The 18,727-nt window shown below is 29.1% G+C and overlaps 8 protein-coding genes and 1 non-coding gene across 9 annotated transcripts; 2 read left to right on the forward strand and 7 right to left on the reverse strand.

Annotated features, from left to right (window-relative positions):
* Positions 1–9: 9 nt before the first annotated feature.
* PPL_10216 (uncharacterized protein) lies at positions 10–2,790 on the reverse strand (the record flags this gene model as incomplete). Its single annotated transcript, XM_020580998.1, has 4 exons — positions 10–1,157; positions 1,808–1,864; positions 1,919–2,004; positions 2,768–2,790. The coding sequence occupies 4 exons, from the start codon at positions 2,788–2,790 to the stop codon at positions 10–12; spliced, it is 1,314 nt and encodes a 437-aa protein (XP_020428583.1).
* Positions 2,791–3,229: 439 nt separating this feature from the next.
* PPL_10217 (uncharacterized protein) lies at positions 3,230–4,394 on the reverse strand (the record flags this gene model as incomplete). Its single annotated transcript, XM_020580999.1, has 3 exons — positions 3,230–3,285; positions 4,185–4,262; positions 4,319–4,394. The coding sequence occupies 3 exons, from the start codon at positions 4,392–4,394 to the stop codon at positions 3,230–3,232; spliced, it is 210 nt and encodes a 69-aa protein (XP_020428584.1).
* Positions 4,395–6,839: 2,445 nt separating this feature from the next.
* On the reverse strand, positions 6,840–6,912 carry PPL_10218. Its single transcript has one exon. It is a non-coding gene; the product is annotated as a tRNA-Thr (tRNA).
* Positions 6,913–7,612: 700 nt separating this feature from the next.
* On the forward strand, positions 7,613–8,920 carry ksrA-2 (SDR family oxidoreductase; the record flags this gene model as incomplete). Its single annotated transcript, XM_020581000.1, has 5 exons — positions 7,613–7,834; positions 7,909–8,029; positions 8,110–8,410; positions 8,514–8,661; positions 8,762–8,920. The coding sequence occupies 5 exons, from the start codon at positions 7,613–7,615 to the stop codon at positions 8,918–8,920; spliced, it is 951 nt and encodes a 316-aa protein (XP_020428585.1).
* Positions 8,921–9,516: 596 nt separating this feature from the next.
* Positions 9,517–12,419, reverse strand: ptpA1-2 (protein tyrosine phosphatase family protein; the record flags this gene model as incomplete). Its single annotated transcript, XM_020581001.1, has 6 exons — positions 9,517–9,588; positions 9,682–9,996; positions 10,239–10,502; positions 10,574–10,650; positions 10,729–11,462; positions 12,412–12,419. 6 exons carry the CDS (start codon positions 12,417–12,419, stop codon positions 9,517–9,519), a joined length of 1,470 nt encoding a protein of 489 aa, XP_020428586.1.
* A 595-nt stretch (positions 12,420–13,014) lies between these two features.
* On the reverse strand, positions 13,015–13,161 carry PPL_10221 (uncharacterized protein; the record flags this gene model as incomplete). The annotated part of the gene is made up of 1 exon (XM_020581002.1): positions 13,015–13,161. One exon carries the CDS (start codon positions 13,159–13,161, stop codon positions 13,015–13,017), a length of 147 nt encoding a protein of 48 aa, XP_020428587.1.
* A 98-nt stretch (positions 13,162–13,259) lies between these two features.
* PPL_10222 (uncharacterized protein) lies at positions 13,260–13,726 on the reverse strand (the record flags this gene model as incomplete). Its single annotated transcript, XM_020581003.1, has 2 exons — positions 13,260–13,354; positions 13,450–13,726. The coding sequence occupies 2 exons, from the start codon at positions 13,724–13,726 to the stop codon at positions 13,260–13,262; spliced, it is 372 nt and encodes a 123-aa protein (XP_020428588.1).
* Positions 13,727–14,331: 605 nt separating this feature from the next.
* Positions 14,332–15,005, forward strand: PPL_10223 (uncharacterized protein; the record flags this gene model as incomplete). The annotated part of the gene is made up of 2 exons (XM_020581004.1): positions 14,332–14,702; positions 14,837–15,005. The coding sequence occupies 2 exons, from the start codon at positions 14,332–14,334 to the stop codon at positions 15,003–15,005; spliced, it is 540 nt and encodes a 179-aa protein (XP_020428589.1).
* A 190-nt stretch (positions 15,006–15,195) lies between these two features.
* Positions 15,196–18,562, reverse strand: PPL_10224 (heat shock protein 70 family member; the record flags this gene model as incomplete). Its single annotated transcript, XM_020581005.1, has 4 exons — positions 15,196–16,893; positions 16,968–17,813; positions 17,901–18,079; positions 18,523–18,562. The coding sequence occupies 4 exons, from the start codon at positions 18,560–18,562 to the stop codon at positions 15,196–15,198; spliced, it is 2,763 nt and encodes a 920-aa protein (XP_020428590.1).
* Positions 18,563–18,727: the final 165 nt, after the last annotated feature.

Consider the following 18,727-nt stretch of genomic DNA (forward strand, 5'->3'; position numbering starts at 1 on the left):
CAAAAAGTTTTAAAAATCATCTGTATAGTCTATCTTTGTGAATTTAATTGGAATATCAGATACTGATTTATTATTACTATTACTACTATTATTTCTTTGGGTATCATTATTTTGGTTGTTATTATTGTTGATGTTGCTATTATGGTTATAATTGTTATTATTATTATTATTATTATTATTATTATTATTATTATTATTATTATTATTAATGAGGCCAATATTATTACTATGGTTATTATTATAGTTATTGTTAAAAGTATTTTGTTGATTGATATTATTATTTACATTTGGATTTATATAATTGTTGTTGTTGTGGTTGTTGTAATTGTTATTGTTGTAGCTACTGTTGTTATTATTCATTATCATTCTATTGTTGTTAGTATGATTATTATTGACTTGATTATTATTATTAACTTGATTATTATTTATGTAGGCTTGTTTGTTATCAGTTTGATTGTTTTTACCACTGATGGTGTTTACCAGCTTATCTATATATGGTGAAAAGCTTGGTATTTGTGAATTTGTTGTGCTTGCAGTCTGTGAATAGACTGGTTGTTGTACTTGTAAATGTACTTGTTGTGATGGCTGTGGTTGTAGTTGAATTGATTGATGTTGTTGTTGCTGTTGTTGTTGTTTTTGTGGTTGACCATAATCTGGTATATCATTGGTTGAAAAGTTGTTATAGTTATATGAGGAGGGCTCGTTGTATCCACTGGCATAAGAGGTGGTCGGTTTCTTCTTGACGTCGTCATACTCGATTTTGATCGATACCTTTGTACCGCTCTTTGTATACTGATAGTTTGGGTAGAACCCGATGTTCCTACTCTTAAAGTAGTTGTTCGCTTCGATCAGTGCGTTGTTGAATCGCTTCACCTTGAGCTTACGATAGCTGCGGAACGCTATGAATATCGAGAATGCACAGACCACCGCGCTAATCGTGTTCATCGCCATGAACAAGTCGTTCGAGTAGTAGATCGACATGGCAAACATGACCAACTCAACGATGAGCGTGAGTGAAGTGGTGATGAGCATCCCGATATCTTTGGTCAAGCTCGACTCTGCATTGATCTTTTGAATGACACTCTCAAACTCGAGCTGACCGAATATCGATCGCAACTCTTTTGGTACCGTCGTTTTAAATCCACCTCTTACATGATCTTGTTTAATAATTGTATGTTTCATTTGCTAATTATTTACTACCTTTTGCTTTTAAACTTATTGATATCGAGTTGATCAAAAGCGAATGATCAAATAAAATAAAAATAAAAAAAAAGAAGTATGGCACTTTTTTATTTAATTAAAAAAAAATAAAAAAATTCTTGAAAAATCAAAAGAAATATAGCACTTTTTGAAAATCTAATTAGTTAATCAATGAATTGTAATGAAATTTGATAGATATAATGTATAATTAAATAAACCTATAGTAAATCCAATCAGCAGCCTATACAGAGGAAATCACCAGACTTATTAAAAACATTCATTTGTTGCCTGCTCCTAAACTTAAAACATTATATGAAACCCAATAAAGGTTGGGAAAAAAGCAAAAGTACCAGAACTTGGACTGCTTTGCGGATCAGTACTAACCCTCAGTAATTTTAAATACTTTTATTTATTTTGTATCATCAAATATTTCTTCTTGTTACTTTAGTACTATCACTGTGCTTTTTACAAGAAAATTTATTAATTGTTTTTGAACAAAAAAAAACTGAAAAAAATTGTGTGTTGATTATTTGGATTTGTGTCATGATTTAACTGAACTACGTTAAGGATTAAGATACCGGTTGACATTTACCACTAAACCACATACATCCTGGTTCATTAAAAAAATCGATACTATTGCCCTTATGCCAACAATAACGGTCACCTAAAACATATCGATGTTAATTTTTAATATATTTATTATAGAAATTAAACTTACCTGGATTGGCATTGGCAACCATACAAATCATACTGATAATTAAAACTACTAAAGCAATTAGAAATGTTTTGTTCATTTTATTGATACTTTTGAAAAATATTTTGAAATAAAGATATGTTTAGAAAAAATAACCAAAAACATTTAATATTTATACAAAAAAAAAAAACAAAAAATAATCAATTTAAATATTAATAACAATAGTTTGTGTTACATAGTAATCTCCTTCTTTAAAAGTCACTCTATTATTCTCCTCACACTCATTTAATAATTTCCTCTTATAGGGTATTTAACTGTTTGCTGATTAGAAAATTATTTGGTTAAATTATAATTGTTCTCACATTCCAATAATACATCTTCAATAGAAACAATGAAAATAGTGATTTTATTGAGTGTTAAAAGTGAATTTTTCTAAATTAATGTTGTTTTTGTAACTTTTTCGCACATTTGTCCTAAATTTCATTATTTCTATTCAAAAGTTCAAAGAGTTTGTTCAAGCGAGACAATATATATAATAATTAACAACTTCTTAAATCAGAATAATTAAATAAATGATATAATGAGGTTAAAACCTGAAGTGTCAGGTCAAAAACAAAATATTAATGTTTATTCCCCCAATACTAATTTTTAAATCTAAAATTTGTAACTTAGTAAAATGAATTAATCAAACTCCTAAAACTTTTGTTTTTGTTTTTTAAAATTTTATTAAAAGGTTTACTTTTAATTGGTATTTGGTTTGAGTTGTTGATTTTCATAACAACAATTAAAACTATTAATTTGTTTTGTGGGGGAAACTAATAAACTGAAATAAATTAATTTATTGGAGAAATAATTATTCTTCAATATATTTACCTATAATCACAAAGTATAGACATAGTTTTTGTGTGCATTTTGCAAAAATAATGCGAGAATACAAAAAGTCTGTAAAGAATTTAAAACAACAACACAAATAACACTGTGAAGAAAGTGGTAACACAAATAATATTGGTGGAGGGGAAGAAGACAACTGCTCCACTATATAAGACGACTCAGTGCAGCAGTTGAGAATAGATGAGTTCGAGAATATTCATCATTGATCTAGAATAAGATATTAAAAAGATAGGGTCTGTTAGCATCAATTTAGAATAAAAGATTGTAGTGGTTACCGGTGGTAAGACATTTTGATCATTATGTTTTCAGCCAATTTTCATATATTTTGAGATAAAGTAATTTAATTTTCTTTTTAATCTTTTTTTTAAAAAAATACATCTTTATAAAATGGTATTATTCGAAAAGAAATTCAAATCATTACTTATTATATTAATAGAAAAGTTTTTATAATAACTGATAAACTTCATGAATATAAGCTAGAAGTTGGTGCGGTAGTGATACTATTAGTAGTTTAAATAGTAATAGTTTAGTTTCTAAATGAATACAAACTACGTTAATAGTGTTAAATTAAAGTGTGATATTTGTTCATCTTCTTATACTGAATTGAGAAAACTAAACAGTCTCAACTGAGAAAAACAACTCAATGAAATTAAATTAAGTTAGATTGGGAGAATACACTTCAAAAGAATGCCGATATAAATTTGAAGCAGTGGTGTCATACGGACTGTAATGTAAAAGTTACTCCGTCAGACCATGCAAATAATCTCAAAACCAGAATGCCCGACGTTGTTGAGGAATGAACAATAAATTGAAATTAGAAGAATTCTAAACATAATTATGTGATGGGTGCAAAAAACAATAGGATCAGATCAAATAACTTATTTGACATATACAGAGATAGAAAAATATGCTCAGTAAAAATAGTTGTAATTAAAATTAAAGATCTCTAATCTATTTAAATTGGTTGCCTAACCTTGTGTATATATAAAGATAATCTCATTAATTATGGTACTTTTCAGTAAGATTAAGCATATAGAATTATAAAAATCAAATCACCAGACTTATTAAAAGCATTCATCTGTTGCCTTCTCCTAACTTAAAACATTATATGAAACCCAATAAAGGTTGGGAAAAAAGCAAAAGTACCAGAACATGAACTGCTTTGCTGATCAGTACTAACCCTCAGTAATTTTAAATACTTTTATTTATTTTGTATCATCAAATATTTCTTCTTGTTACTAAAGTACTATCACTGTGCTTTTTACAAAGAAAATTTATTAATTGTTTTTGAACAAAACAAAACTGAAAAATTGAGTTGATTATTTGGATTTGTGTCATGATTTAACTGAACTACGTTAAGGATTAAGATACCGGTTGAAACTTTAATCATCACAGATACATTCCTCACTGCGCCACAAACATCCGGTTTCATCAAAGCAATCGTTTCTATTTTCAAATTGCGAACAATAACCGTCACCTAAAAAATATCGATGTTAATTTTTTTAATATATTTATTAAAGAAATTAAACATACATAGACTGGCATTGGCAACCATACAAATCATACTGATAAATAAAACTACTAAAACAATTAGAAATGTTTTATTCATTTTATTGATACTTTTGAAAAGTATTTTGAAATAAAAAGATATGTTTAGAAAAAATAACCAAAAACATTTAATATTTATACACAAAAAAAAACAAATAATAAATTTAAATTTTAATAAAAATAGTTTGTATGTTACATAGTAATCTCCTTCTTTAAAAGTCACTCTATTATTCTCCTCACACTCATTTAATAATTTCCTCTTATAGGGTATTTACCTGTTTTCTGATTAGAAAATTATTCAGTTAAATTATAATTGTTCGCACTTTCCAATAATACATCTTCAATAGAAACAATAAAATATTAATTTTATTGAGTGTTAAAAGTGAATTTTTCTAAATTAATGTTGTTTTTTGTAACTTTTTCGAACATTTATCCTTAATTTCATGGTCTATTCAAAAGTTCAAAGAGTAATACCTGTAACACAAAAATTAAATTATTAAATATTGAAAGGGTATATTTATGAAATATATTAATTAATATTTCTATAGACGCCATGAAAATAGTGTTTTTTGGAGTTTTGTTAAATTAGTTTATTTTTTTGATACTTTTTTGTAACTTAGTCAAACGAATTATCAAACCACTTAAATCTCAAAACTTCGTTAATTTTGTAAAATAATGTAAATCAGGGCAAAATTTGATTGTTTCTTGTTAAAATAAACTAAAAAGTTAATAACAATGAATACAAATGGACAAATAATAAAAATGTGGGTTTAAATATATATATATAGATATAAAAATTGAGTGATTTCGTTAAAATTTTAATAATAAAAACAGTATAGAAATGTAATGTATTTTTGTGTTGATGCATGATTAATTGAATTTGTTTTTTAATATTTTAAAAAGTTTTATATTATTATGATCTATTCTTTTAATAGTTTAATATTTTGGTAATGAAATAAAAAACAGTTGAGAATAGATGAGTTAAAGAATATTCATCATAGATCTAGAATAAGATGTTAAAAAGATAGGGTCAGTTAGCATCTATTTATAATAAAAGATGGTAGTGGTTACAGGTGGTAAGACATGTTGATCATTATGTTTTCAACAACCAGTTTTCATATTTTGAGATAAAGTAATTTAATTTTCTTTTTAATCTTTTAAAAAAATACATCTTTATAAAATGGTATTATTCGAAAAGAAATTCAACCGATCTACTTTCATGCTTGGTCTAAACAGATGTATTTCATCCGCATCGTACGATTCTTCCCCTATTTTAAAAGAATTGAAGAATGAAAAAATTAGTTCACAATTTTAATCAATTTTGAGGTTTCTGAAGTGAGGAATAATTGCTTTTTTTTATTTTTTTATTTATATAACTAAAGTAGTATACATGATTTATTAAAAGTTATATTAAAAGGATGGATTTACCATCAATGGTTTTTTTTTTTTTTTTTTTTGCAAAAAAAGATTCATGATCAGTCAACAAATTGCAGGTTTTGATATTAACCTGCTAGTTCGTGTTTTATATTATATATACATTCTCACACAGGAAATGAGAAATAGCCAATAAAATATTATTATTATTATTATTATTGTTTATAGTTATTATTAATTAATAAGTTTAGTAGTATTAGGATAGAATAGATCTAACAGTTGTTGAGTGTTGATTAACAACAGTATAAAGTGGTGGCACGTAGTTGGAAGGATTTAGATTCCAATCAGATTTAAATTTATGTGTTATTGCAGAGCAATCGACAGTGATTCCTTGGGAGATAGAATTAGCGATTGTGAAGTTAAGCTTGTGGTAATTGGCATCGATTAATTTGGTCTAATGGGTGACTGCTCTTTTGACGGTATTTTCCAGCTTGTAATGGGTACCATCACCAAACATTTCACAGGACAGTGCCTGCCATAACGAATGTACGATAGCAGCAGTAAGGTGGGTGAAGTGGACAGTAGTACGAATAGGACCGTCGAACTTGATGCACGAGTGCTTCCAATTGCGAAGTCTATAGTTACAGTACTTGTGGTATATACGTTTGATAGAGGAAAGGAACTGCTGTGAAACCACATTCCTGCATTTGAAGAAGAAATGCTCATGTGGGTTGCAGAGTTCAGTGAAGGTGTCGCAGATTTGTATCAATGTTTTTTTTTTTTTTTTTTTTTTTTTGCAAAAAAAAGATTTGTTGACTCATGATCAGTCAACAAATTGCAGGTATTGATATTAACCTGCTAGTTCGTGTTTTATATAATATTTACATTCTCACACAGGCCGTGAGAAATATAGCCAATAAAATGTTATTATTATTATTATTATTATTATTATTATTATTATTATTATTATTATTATTATTATTGTTATTATTGTTATTATTATTATTGTTATAGTTAATATTAATTAATAAGTTGAGTAGTATTAGGATAGAATAGATCTAACAGTAGTTGCGTGTTGAGTATCAATGTTAAAGGAGTATATGCGCGCTTTCAGGGCAGAGCCTCATAATAATGGCTCCACCGAGAATTGAACTCGGGGCCTCAGGTTTACAAGACCTGCGCTCTGCCAGCTGAGCTATAAAGCCGTTTGATGTTGGAAAAATTTTAATTCTCCGGACCTCATTTATAAATGTTAAATAGAACACTTTTTTATATAAAATACCCTTTAAAAATAACTCAAAAACAAAATTTTTTTATAAAAAAATTAATCTTAATCTTCAGTTTACAAGACCTGCGTTTGATGTTGGCAAATTTTTCGAAAAATTTCCATCTTTGACAATGCAACCTAAAACAATACATTATTACCAGTGATTAAAGCAATTGAATAAAATAAAGACTGAATCAATCATGGGTGACCAAACCTATTTAACTATTAAACAAAATATAATAACCAAGAATTACTGATGTAAACATAAATAATAATAGTAGTATTAATATAAACAACCGAACAATAAACAAAACATTATATATTACTTTGTTAGCTACAGTGCACTTTGGTTTCTTTCTTTAAAAATTGTGAACTATTTCAGACCTTGATCTGACTGTTTCTTTAAAGTATCTGTAAATTTTTATATGTTATTAATTAATTTAGTGAAAATAGCAATATGTTGATCGCTAAGTACTTAATGAATGCAATATTTCTTTCATTATTCATCTGATTGAATACCAAATCAATAAAATTTTATTTGAAAATTAATTCATTCTTTTTTTTTTTTCAATCAATCTATTTCTCTGCAAAAAGGTTTGAACTCACACGATTTTTTAAATTAATATAAACAGATAAAAATGTTATATATTATTCTAGCATTGGTCGCATCACTTGCACTTTTTATAACTACTCGTAAGACTTCCTATAGCTTAAAGAATAAGCATGTAGTTGTATTTGGAGGTTCCAGTGGTATTGGTAAACAATTGGTTTACTCATTACTTGAAGCCAACGTCTTAAAGGTTACAATCGTATCTAGAAGTACTCAAAAGATGCAAGAAGTAATAGATGAAGCTCAAGAAGTAAGTTATATATATATATATATAGATCTTTAATTAAATATACTTAATCAATCTAACAATCAAACAATCAATAGAAATATAAAGATAAATTATTTATGCATGCATGTGATATCACAAAGAAAGAATTGGTAAAATCAACAGTTTCAGAAATCATCAAACAAAGTGGAAGAATCGATTGCTTAGTTAATTGTGCTGGTAATACTGAATAATTTTAATGTTTAATTTTGTTTCAATTGTTAAAGTATACACTAATAACTCTTCGATAATAATAATAGGTTTGGCAGTACCAGGATATTTCATTGAACAGGATGAAGATATCTTCGAATCGACAATGCAACTCGATTACTTTGGTTCGTTATACACAACCAAGGCAGTGGTTCCACATATGATTGAGAATGGTGGAGGTCACATTGTTTTCGTATCTTCGACCTGTGGTGTTGTCGGTGTGCCAGGCTATACCACCTACTGTCCAGCCAAGTATGCGATTGTCGGTCTTTGCCAAACACTTCGTAGTGAGTTACTTCCATACAACATTGGATTCTCAATGGTCTATCCACCAGATACCGATACTCCAGGGTAATTAATCTATGATTTATTATTATTAAACTTTTGCTCCACGTTTGTTTTAAACAAACAAACAACCAACTAACTAACTAACATTCTTTTGCATTAAACTTAGTTATGCTCAAGAAAACTTAACAAAACCAGAGGAAACCAGAATTATTTCAGGTGGTGGAAAAGCTGTTTCACCAAGAGTTGTTTCCGATGCCATCGTTAAGGGTGTTGAAAACGGAGATTATCACATCGCTGTAGATATTCCAACAAAGGTAAAGAAGAGTTTATAAAGAAAACACAGTTTAAACAACAAACTGTCATAATATATATATTAACTGATCAATTGATTCTTTTCTCTTTTACATAAACTAGTTATGTGTTATTTTGTCATCCGGTCTAACACCATTCTATTTCCCATTTTTCGATATTATAATGGCACCAATTTGCAAGTTGGTTGGTATCATTGCTATGAAACAAAACGATGGTGTTGTAATGTCCACTTGGAAGAATAAAAATAAAGCAAAGAATTAAATAAAATTTCATCCTATTATTATATTTATCAAATGTACAGCTTGATCAAAAAAAAGAGAAATGATAAAGTGCAAACTAAACTATATTGATTTAATAAATAAAATAGTAATTGTTTGTCTATTTTGTTTGTTTGTTTGTTTTTTTTTAGATATACTGTTTTTAATTACTATATTTTTGTCTATACTTGTGGATCAAATTAAATTATACAAATAGATTGATTATTGTTAGTTAAGAATTGGCATTGAATTTGGTAATGATGCCAACTCTATTGTAACTAATGGTGTTGGTTTTGGTTTTGATTGTGAGTATTTGATTATGGAGGGGATGGATGGAATTAATTATTATTATTATTATTATTGTTATTATTATTATTTATGCTATTGTTGTTTATAATATATATATATAATAGTGGGTATATAATATTCGAATTATCCACTTTTACTATTCTTATTATTATTATTATCTTTTGTTGTTGATTTATAATTGGTTTTAAGATTTTAAGTTGACTCACTTCTCTCTACTCTTTCTCTCTCTTCTCTCTTTGTGTCTCTCTTAGTATCTCTTCTCTTCTCTCTTTGTGTGTGTGTGTTTTGAATTCAACTCGTTTGTTGAAATCCTCTCTCTTTTAGTTCATCTGCAATCGTTGCGTAACAAAACAAATATTGTTCCTATAATAAATTGTTATAAGAGAGAGATGATTGGTTAGTATATATTATTGATGATCACCACCAACTATAGTTGGTATGTTGATTGTAACATACTAATTGTTGAACCATTCCAGGTCTTTGTTTTCTTAAATTATTAACGATTGAATAGATATTAAAGTCGATCTTTGAGTTTGGTTTAGCATTGTCAATTCTACTGATGAGGGTGTGTACTGTACAGAATGTTCCTGTTCTTCCGACACCGGCACTGCAATGTACGACGATCGGTGCCTCTCTGTATTGCTCCACCAGCGAGTTCTGTGTGGTGTTGATCAAGTGCAGCAGATAGCGGAGTGGCTCTGTGTCATTGGGTGCATTGTGGTCAGGCCAACCTTCATATTGATAATGTGTAATAACTCTAGTTTCATTCACCTATATATAATTCAATTTGATTGTTGTTGTTGTTGTTGTTAATATATAAATACTGTTGATTGTCCTCTCATGATCATTAACAATATAAATATATATAAATAGATATATGTTTAATCATGATCCAATCAATCATAATTTCAATAATTAAATTTATGATTGAAAAAATAATCATAATGATTCGCAAATATATAAAAATATATATATATATATATAATTAAATTAATTAATTAAGATTATCTTACAGTTTGATTTGTTAATTTAAAAGTTCTAATAATAATCTCGCGCTCGATATCTCTTTCAATGTTTTCCAAAGAAACTGTAAATTGTTCATAATCGATTGGATCACTGTCGGACCAGTAACGATCACACTTTATTCTACAGTTTTCCAATTCCTTCGACAGCATTACAATGATTGTACTAGAGTTCTCCCACACCATTCTCCAAAAATCAATGATAGTATTCTGAAGTGGTCCTTGTGTACAAATATATTGTCTATCAACCTCACCCTATAAGTTAGCAAATTAATTAGTAGTTATTAGAGACATTAAAAACTAAATAAATAGCCAATAAAACTTACATCAATAAAGTTTGCATTAATATAATCAGACCCCTCCTGGCCATTTATCTTTTCAAGTTTAACTCTTGTTGTATCACCTAAAATATATCAACCAATTAGTATATATACATGCATACATTTATCAATGTTTGGACGTTAATAGATAGGATAGTTACATGGTAAAATATTTGTATAACGATTCTTTGAAGTATTATGTTTTAAATTTCCTTCGATGGTCTGATGATTGTTGTTGCTCTGATAGATGTTTTCCAGTGCAAGGAATTCCTCGCGTAACAAGTTTTCCGCTTGAATGTGTTTTGTCAGATCGTATATTGGCCTCATAAACTCTTCGTGTGCCTGTTGGAGTAGAAGCGCATGTGATGGTGGTGGGATGGAATTTGATGATTTCGATGTTGGGAACGAACCAAGAGATGACATCCTAGTGAATGCTGGTTGCAATGAACTTAGATTAACACTTGAATTGGATCTTGCTGACAATGGTATTCTTGCTGTACTATTATTATTGTTATTATTATTATTACCTGTTGTCGAAGTTGTAGATGTTGTTGTTGTTGTATTATTATTATTATTGTTATTTCGACTGTCTTTATTATTATTGTTATTATTATTATTATCTATTGTACAACTCAGGTCCATTTGACCATTGATGAATGTAGATGATGAAGTAGAAGAAGTAGAGGTGGTTGACGGTGTAGGTGTCGGGAATGTTATTTGTTGGTGTTGTTGTTGTTGAAGCTGTTGCTGCTGTTGAAGTTGCTGAGTTTGCTGCTGCAATTGCTGTTGTAGTTGTTGTTGTCTTGATATTGTATTGCCAATCATATATTGTTGCTGTGGTGGTTGTTCAATAAGTTTAGTTGGATAATAAAAATTGATCCTTCTACTTATAAATCTAAATAATCTTAATATTTTTGATAATTTTTATAAAATATAATAATAAATATTATTATTTTTGTTGTTGTTGTTTTTTTTTTTAATATTTTTTGTTTTTTTGACCAAAAATAACAAAAAACTAAACTATTTATATTAATTAGTTCTAACTCTCTGGTAACTAAAATATTACTTTAAAAGGAAGGTTACAAACAAACACACAATGAATATATATATATTATATATAATTATTTATTAATTTTTGATAAATATAAAAACTTCTCTCTAAAATTATTATAATTGAAAAACAACCTATTAATTTAATGAGATATTATTAAAATTTATAATTATATTAATATTTATTATATATTTTTAAAAATAAAGAAAGATATTGATGATAGTAAAAAAAATTACAAAAAAAATAAAAAATAAACAAAAAAAAGAAAATTTTATTTTTTTTAATTAAAAAAAAAATAAAAATTAAAATTGCAATACCAAAAAAATATATCTACTTTTTTTTTTTTTTTAATCTAAATCCTTAATTATTTTTGTTGCTGTTGTGATTTGGAATAATAAAAATGATTGATTTATAAATATATCAATTTCTAACAATCTATCAATATCTATCTATTTATCTGTTTTTGTTATATCTGTTTTTTAATTTTAACAATCTATAAGGGTTGCACAGTATTGATGATAATAATATTAATGCTGCCGACACAGTCTTTTTAATGTTTGATTTGATTTGATTTCAAAAGTTTTAACAGTTGTTGTTGTTTATCCTATTTTATATATTCCCTTACTTTTAAATAATAATTAATTGAAATCTTATTCTAATTAAAAGTATTACTCTTAATAATAATTAATATTAATAATGCTGATTGTTTTAAAAATACTTTTTTTACCTGGTTTCATATTCTTATCTCTCCAACAACACAACCAACCAATTAAAATGAATAACATTTTAATACCTCTTCATTTTTTTATTTTATTTTCCTTATAACCCCTTCATATTGATATAAGCATCATCAACAAACAAACAAAAACAAAAAACAACAAAAAGAGTGGATTAGTGTTAGCTATTGAATGACTGATTGATTGATCGATTGATTAATTATTTATTATCTATTTTAAATGTTATATTAATATTGGTTGGTTGGTTGGTAAATTATGATTGATTGTTTAGTTTTGAAAGATTGATAATTCCAATAAAAAGACAAACTAAACGAAATGAACGAACGAATGAATGAATGAATAAGACAGACTAAAAAATTCATTGATTAGCTAATTGAAACAAATAACCAAATCAAAATCAAAGAAAGTCATTGAGTGATATGATATTTTATTTGATTTGATAATACAATGAATGAGAGAGCAACTTAAAGTTAAGAATTTCTTTGATAAAATAATTCATGAAACCTACCTTTGTTAATGAATTAATTATGTTCAAACTAATTTATATTTTCTAAATAAAATAAATAAATAAATAAATAAATAAATATATCAAGATCTATTTGATTTGTTTTTTGGTTGAACAAGAAAAAATTAGATTAATTAAAAAACAAAAACAAAAATTAAAAATCTTGAAACATCAACCGTAGTTCTTTCAAAATTTGATTGAGATTATTTGATTTATGATGAGGCACACGATTTTTTTCTTGGTCAAACATGATTCCACTAAAATCATTCATTGATCTCATCCCTAATCGATAATTAATCATATTTTTGTCTTACATCAACAAAAAAGTTTTGATTGATTCCAATTATTTTCGAATATCAAAATAAATATTTTTTAATTTTAGTGTTTTAGAATTTCTATTTAATATTTTCTTTGACTGCCAAATCTTCCCAATATTTCAAATAACTTTCTTTGTTCTTCCATAAATAATACTTTAAATGACGATCCCATTTTCGCTAAAAATTAATAATGGAATGAAATTAAATGATATTTATTAATATACTACTTTTGTTTTTAAGAAATGATATTATGATATATCATAATAATAAACATACGGTGTTCTCTGATATACAAAAATGAAATTGTCTTTGAAAATCGATACAATTTATGAATGCTACATTGTTATCTCTTTTACAATTTAATAGATCACTGTAGTGTTCCATACATGAATCCATTACAGCCTCTTGTCTAGTACTGGTCAAGATTGCATTCTTCTTCTTTGTTAATTCATCGAATTCCTCTGGCATCAAATTAATATTCTGTAAATAATAGTCATCCCAACTCTGAAACTGAGGTTCGTCAATTCTAATTCCACTTTTACTACTCATTATTTTTTGTTTTTATATATATAAATAGATTTATTATATATATATGTGTGTGTTATATGTAAGTTGTTTTGATTACTACTTGAATTTTAACACATTCAAACACTTTTTTGATGATGATGATGAAGTTGATTGATTATAATAATGATATCGCAAAAATAATCAAAACAAAACACATCTGATTTGATACCACTCTACAAACTATATATGTGTGTAATCTTAATGATTAATAAGACGAAAGAAATTTTTTTGTTTTTCAAAATATTTATTTTTTATTTTTTTTTATTTTTCTCTCTTCTCAATTTTTTGTTGAACTGTTTTCAAACCCAAGAATAAATAATTAAGTTTAAAAACTTATTTAGATTGTTTTAGTTTTTATCAAACAGACAAAATAGAATAGAATAGAATTGTCTATTATTATAATTAGGAAAAAAGTAGTAATTTCAATAAATAATTTTTTTTTATTTTATTTTTATTTTATTTTTGTCAATCTAGTTTTTTTTTAAAAAAAAAGAAAAAAAAGGAAAGGAAAAAAAAAAAATAAAACAAAATCAAAATCAAGATATATTTATTATTTATTCATTTATTTTAGAGAGAATAATTAATTAATGGGTTACGGAAAGAGTGGTGGTGGTGGTAGAGGTGGTAGAGGTGGTGGTGGTGGTGCCAATACCAAGCAATTCGGTCGTCAATACGAAAAGTCGAAATCAAACTCCAGAGGACAAGAGCGTGTAGTTCGTTATGGTGACGAAGAGGAGATGGATGACATCAGACGTAGAAACGAATCGTCAGACGAAGAGGAAGTCGAGAAGAACTCATCCGATGAGTCTGAAGACGAAGTTGAATCATCGGAAGAGGAATCATCGGAAGAAGAGAAACCAAAGACTACCACCTCAAATCCAAACAGAGTTAAAACCGTCACCAAGAAACTAGGTGATATTAACCTAGGTCAAAAGACTGAACTAACAAGAAGAGAAAAGTAATTATCGATAATAATAACAACAATAATAAGCATATTATTTATCAATATTCTTGTGTTGCTCATTTTTGAAAATGAATTCAACTTTAACTAATAACCGTTCATTTATCAATTGATAATTATCAAAATTTTAGGGAAGAGGTTGCTAAACAACAAGCAGCAGCAAGAGCAGCACAAAAACAACAAAAAGCAGATATGGAGAGACTTATGGTTATCAGACAACAAAGAGAAGAAGCAGCAAAGAAGAGAGAAGAAGAAAAGAAAGCTTTGGAAGCAAAAGCTGCCGAAAAGAGACGTCAATAAAATAAATAAATAAATAATAATAAAAAAAAAAGTAAAATATAAAAAAATCATATAAAAATATATACTTAATAGAAACAAAACTTAATTGATCTATCTTTACAAGTCTAATCTTACAAATAATCTTAAAAAAACTATTTTTGTTTTTGAACTTTGTGTAATTTTACTTTTTTTATTTTATATAATTTATAATTTATAGTTCGTCATGACCATTTTGGGTTGATTTCTTTGGTTGATTTTCATTATCATCTTCTGATCCACCATCTTCATCAAACATAGAATTCTTTGTATCTTCTTTTTGTTGTTGTTGATCTTGTTGATCTTGTTGTTCGATATCAATGGTTTGTTCATTGTTGTTGTTTGTTGGTACATCTTCAGTATTGTTATCAGTGGTTGGTGGTACATCTTCTTTGTTGGCAGTGTTTGATGATGACGACGATTTACCATCCTTTGGCTTGGTGGTGGTCGATGGTTTCTTGGGTGGTGGACGCTTCTTCAGCTTCAATTGATCCTTGACGGTCTTTTCGATATCGTAGAACTTGAACTTGATATCGGCACTGGAGAAGCTGAGATCCTTGGTGAAGTCGGCACTGTCAAACTCTGACTTTTTCTCCTTGATCCACTTTTCGAGTTGCTCCACCTTGTCGGTGATACGCTTGGCGTCCTCTGGCTTCTCCATGTCCTTGGTGAGGTTGGCTACCAGTGGCTTCAGCTTGGTGAGCAGAGTCTGGAGTTCTTCGAGTGCACCTGGAATGTTTGCCTTCTCAGAGACACGTCTGAAGATCTTGTCTCCCTTCTTCTTGATATCACGATATTGATTTTGGAATTCGACGATGTCTTCGAGCGAGTTGTCGTTGGCGTCCGACAACCATTGCGAGGTGACGTCAATGTCGGCGAGGAATGTCTCACGCTCCTCTGGAGTGGAGCAAGCTTGATACTCTTCGGAGTCGAGCTTATCACGTGTCTCATAGATGAATGCTTCGATGTTATTCTTCTCGTGTCTGAGATCACGCAGCGACTTGTCCTTGGCATCCAATTGATTCAATCGGACATTCATGGTTGCGAGTTGTTCACGAGTCAATGGTTGGACGACACTGTAGACAACGCTGATATTCAATGGAATTCTATGAACACGTGATACCAACTCGGTTACGGGTGGTGTGGATTCACCAGTCGGTTTTGTTTCTGTTGATTCTTCAGTTGTGGTGGTTCCGTCGGCGGAAGCAGTCGATGCTGATGATGAGTTGGAAGTTGAATTGCTGGAAGATGGTGTTGATTTGACACGTTGAGTGAAAACAGTGATCTCTGCCTCTGCCTTCTCGAGAATGGCCATACCATTGGAGTTGAGACGGATCGAACAGGTAATCTTTGGTTTTCCGGTGAAGTTGAGATTGTCTGATGCCACTGGGATATTGCTGACAGTGTAGTAAGCGATGCTCGATGGTTGTACATCGCTATAGCTAATGTTAACAGAGAACGATTGGTTACTGTAGAATGTCAATGATTTCTTAATATTGATTCTATTATTCTTACGGAAGAATACTGGTGAATTATTGTTGCTATTGCTGTTTGATGATGGTGATGATTCGTCGTCATCATTTGATTGTTCAACTTGTTGTTCATCTTGTTGTTGTTGTTGAGACAATACAGTTTGTGGTTGTTGAACCAATTTAACATCGATACCGAATGGTGTGATATCTTTCAATCTAATATCCTTGACACGGAAGTAATGTGAAAGACTGGCAGCATAGAAAGTTGCACCACTGGCAACTGCTTCATCTCCATTCAAATGTTTATCCAAAACCTCACGTTTCAAATAAGCTTTGAGAGCTGCTTGAACACCTGGAATTCTACTACATCCACCAATTAATTCAACGAAATCAATATCGCTCTGGTTGAAGAAGTTAAAAAGTTAGTTGTTGTTTTTGTTTTCTTTTTTTTGAGATATAGTTAGTTGTTACTTACTGGATTCAATCCATTTGCTTCGATAATTCTTTTCAATGGTGCAACTGCACGTTCAAAGAGTGGAGCTGCGAGTTCCTCGAATTCGGTACGTGTAATGGCCGATGAGAAATCGGTATCTCCTTGGATTCCACCGATGAAGATGTGTGCCTGTTGGTTGACACTGAGTGTCTCCTTCATTTTCGATGCCTCTTTGAGCAGCTTGATGGTGAGTTTCAAGTCGTCGGTGTCGACGCTGCTGTCTTGCTTTTTCAGTTTGGCCTTGAGGTACTCAACAATGACCATATCAAAGTTCAATCCACCGAGATTCTCGTCCCAATCCATCGATTTCACGACGTTGTTGGTGACGGTACGGTTCTTCTTGTTCTTCACTTCGGTGTGTGAGCTGAAGTGGACCAGCGACAACTTGGTCGACTTGGCACCCATGTCGTAGAAGATGGCGGTTTGATTACGCTCAAACTCACGATCGGTCGCGAAATTCAACGATGCCGCGTTGATCGAGTGGACCAGTGACAACACATTCAGACCGGACATCGAGGCAGCATCCAATACTGCCTGACGCTGAGTGCTTGTCAGCCATGGAGGAATGGCAATAACGCATTCCTTCACGTTGCCATGTATGTAGTTAGAGGCAAGCTCTTTGATACGACGCAGCGTCATAGCGAGCAACTCCTCCGGTGTATAGTAGACGTCGTCACTGTATTTAACCTTGAAAGTATTTCTCTCGGTGTCATTCGAAACGCTGTAACCGAGTGATCCCATTCCAATCTCCTCCAAGATACCATCACGATAGATAGTACCAACCAATGGTTCATATAATGAATATACTTGTTTTGGATTTCTAACCCACTAATAATTTTATTTTTGTTTTTGGAAAATATTTTATTAATATGTAATTTTTCAAAAATCTATAATTATATATATATATATACATACCAAACTGAATGCATCTGAACCAAATACTCTCTCTTCACGGAACCAACCAACTTGATGTGGTGTCTTACGTTGTGATTGTTCATTTAAGACCATCTCGTATTTTCCTGGTGAGATCAAACCGATCTTGAAGGACTGTGTGCCCAGATCGATACCAATGACACTGGCATTCGATGTACTGACTATAAATATTACAAAAATGAATAGTACTGCAGATATCAATCTGGTACTATTTAATTTATATAGATTCATGATTGTTTGTTTTTTTTAATCTTTTTATTTTATCCTTTTGATAGAATGAAATATAAATATATATCAATACTACTATATACTTTGATATATATATATAAATATCTATTTATCTGAAATAAAAATAATTAAAACGATTAAAATTACTATAAATATATAAAAAAAAAAAAACAAAAAAAATGAAAATGATATCAAATTAATTTTGAACACACGAAATATTAAAAAAAAAAAAAAAAAACACAAGTCGTGACGAAGCACTAAAAAAAATTAAATAATCTGGGAATGACAAGGCACCTGTTTTTTTTTTTTTTTGCTTTGTCACCAAGCTATTAGATTAAACAAACAGAGAATGATATGATATAATACGATAATTAACTGAAACCTGGTAAAAATAATAATAAATGATCGATTAGCATTTTGTTTTTTTTTTTTGGTTTTAAAAATTATATATTTTCAAAATTTATTTAAATTTGATTACTAAGAATGAAATCTATCGTTGTGTAATTTTAAATTGCGTAAAATGTTTGTTGAGTGATTTGATTATTATAAATTGATATAATAAGTTTGATAAGATAATAATA

Source organism: Heterostelium album (assembly GCF_000004825.1).
Source record: "Heterostelium album PN500 unplaced genomic scaffold PPL_scaffold12, whole genome shotgun sequence".
In the NCBI taxonomy this organism is placed as follows: Eukaryota; Evosea; class Eumycetozoa; order Acytosteliales; family Acytosteliaceae; genus Heterostelium; species Heterostelium album.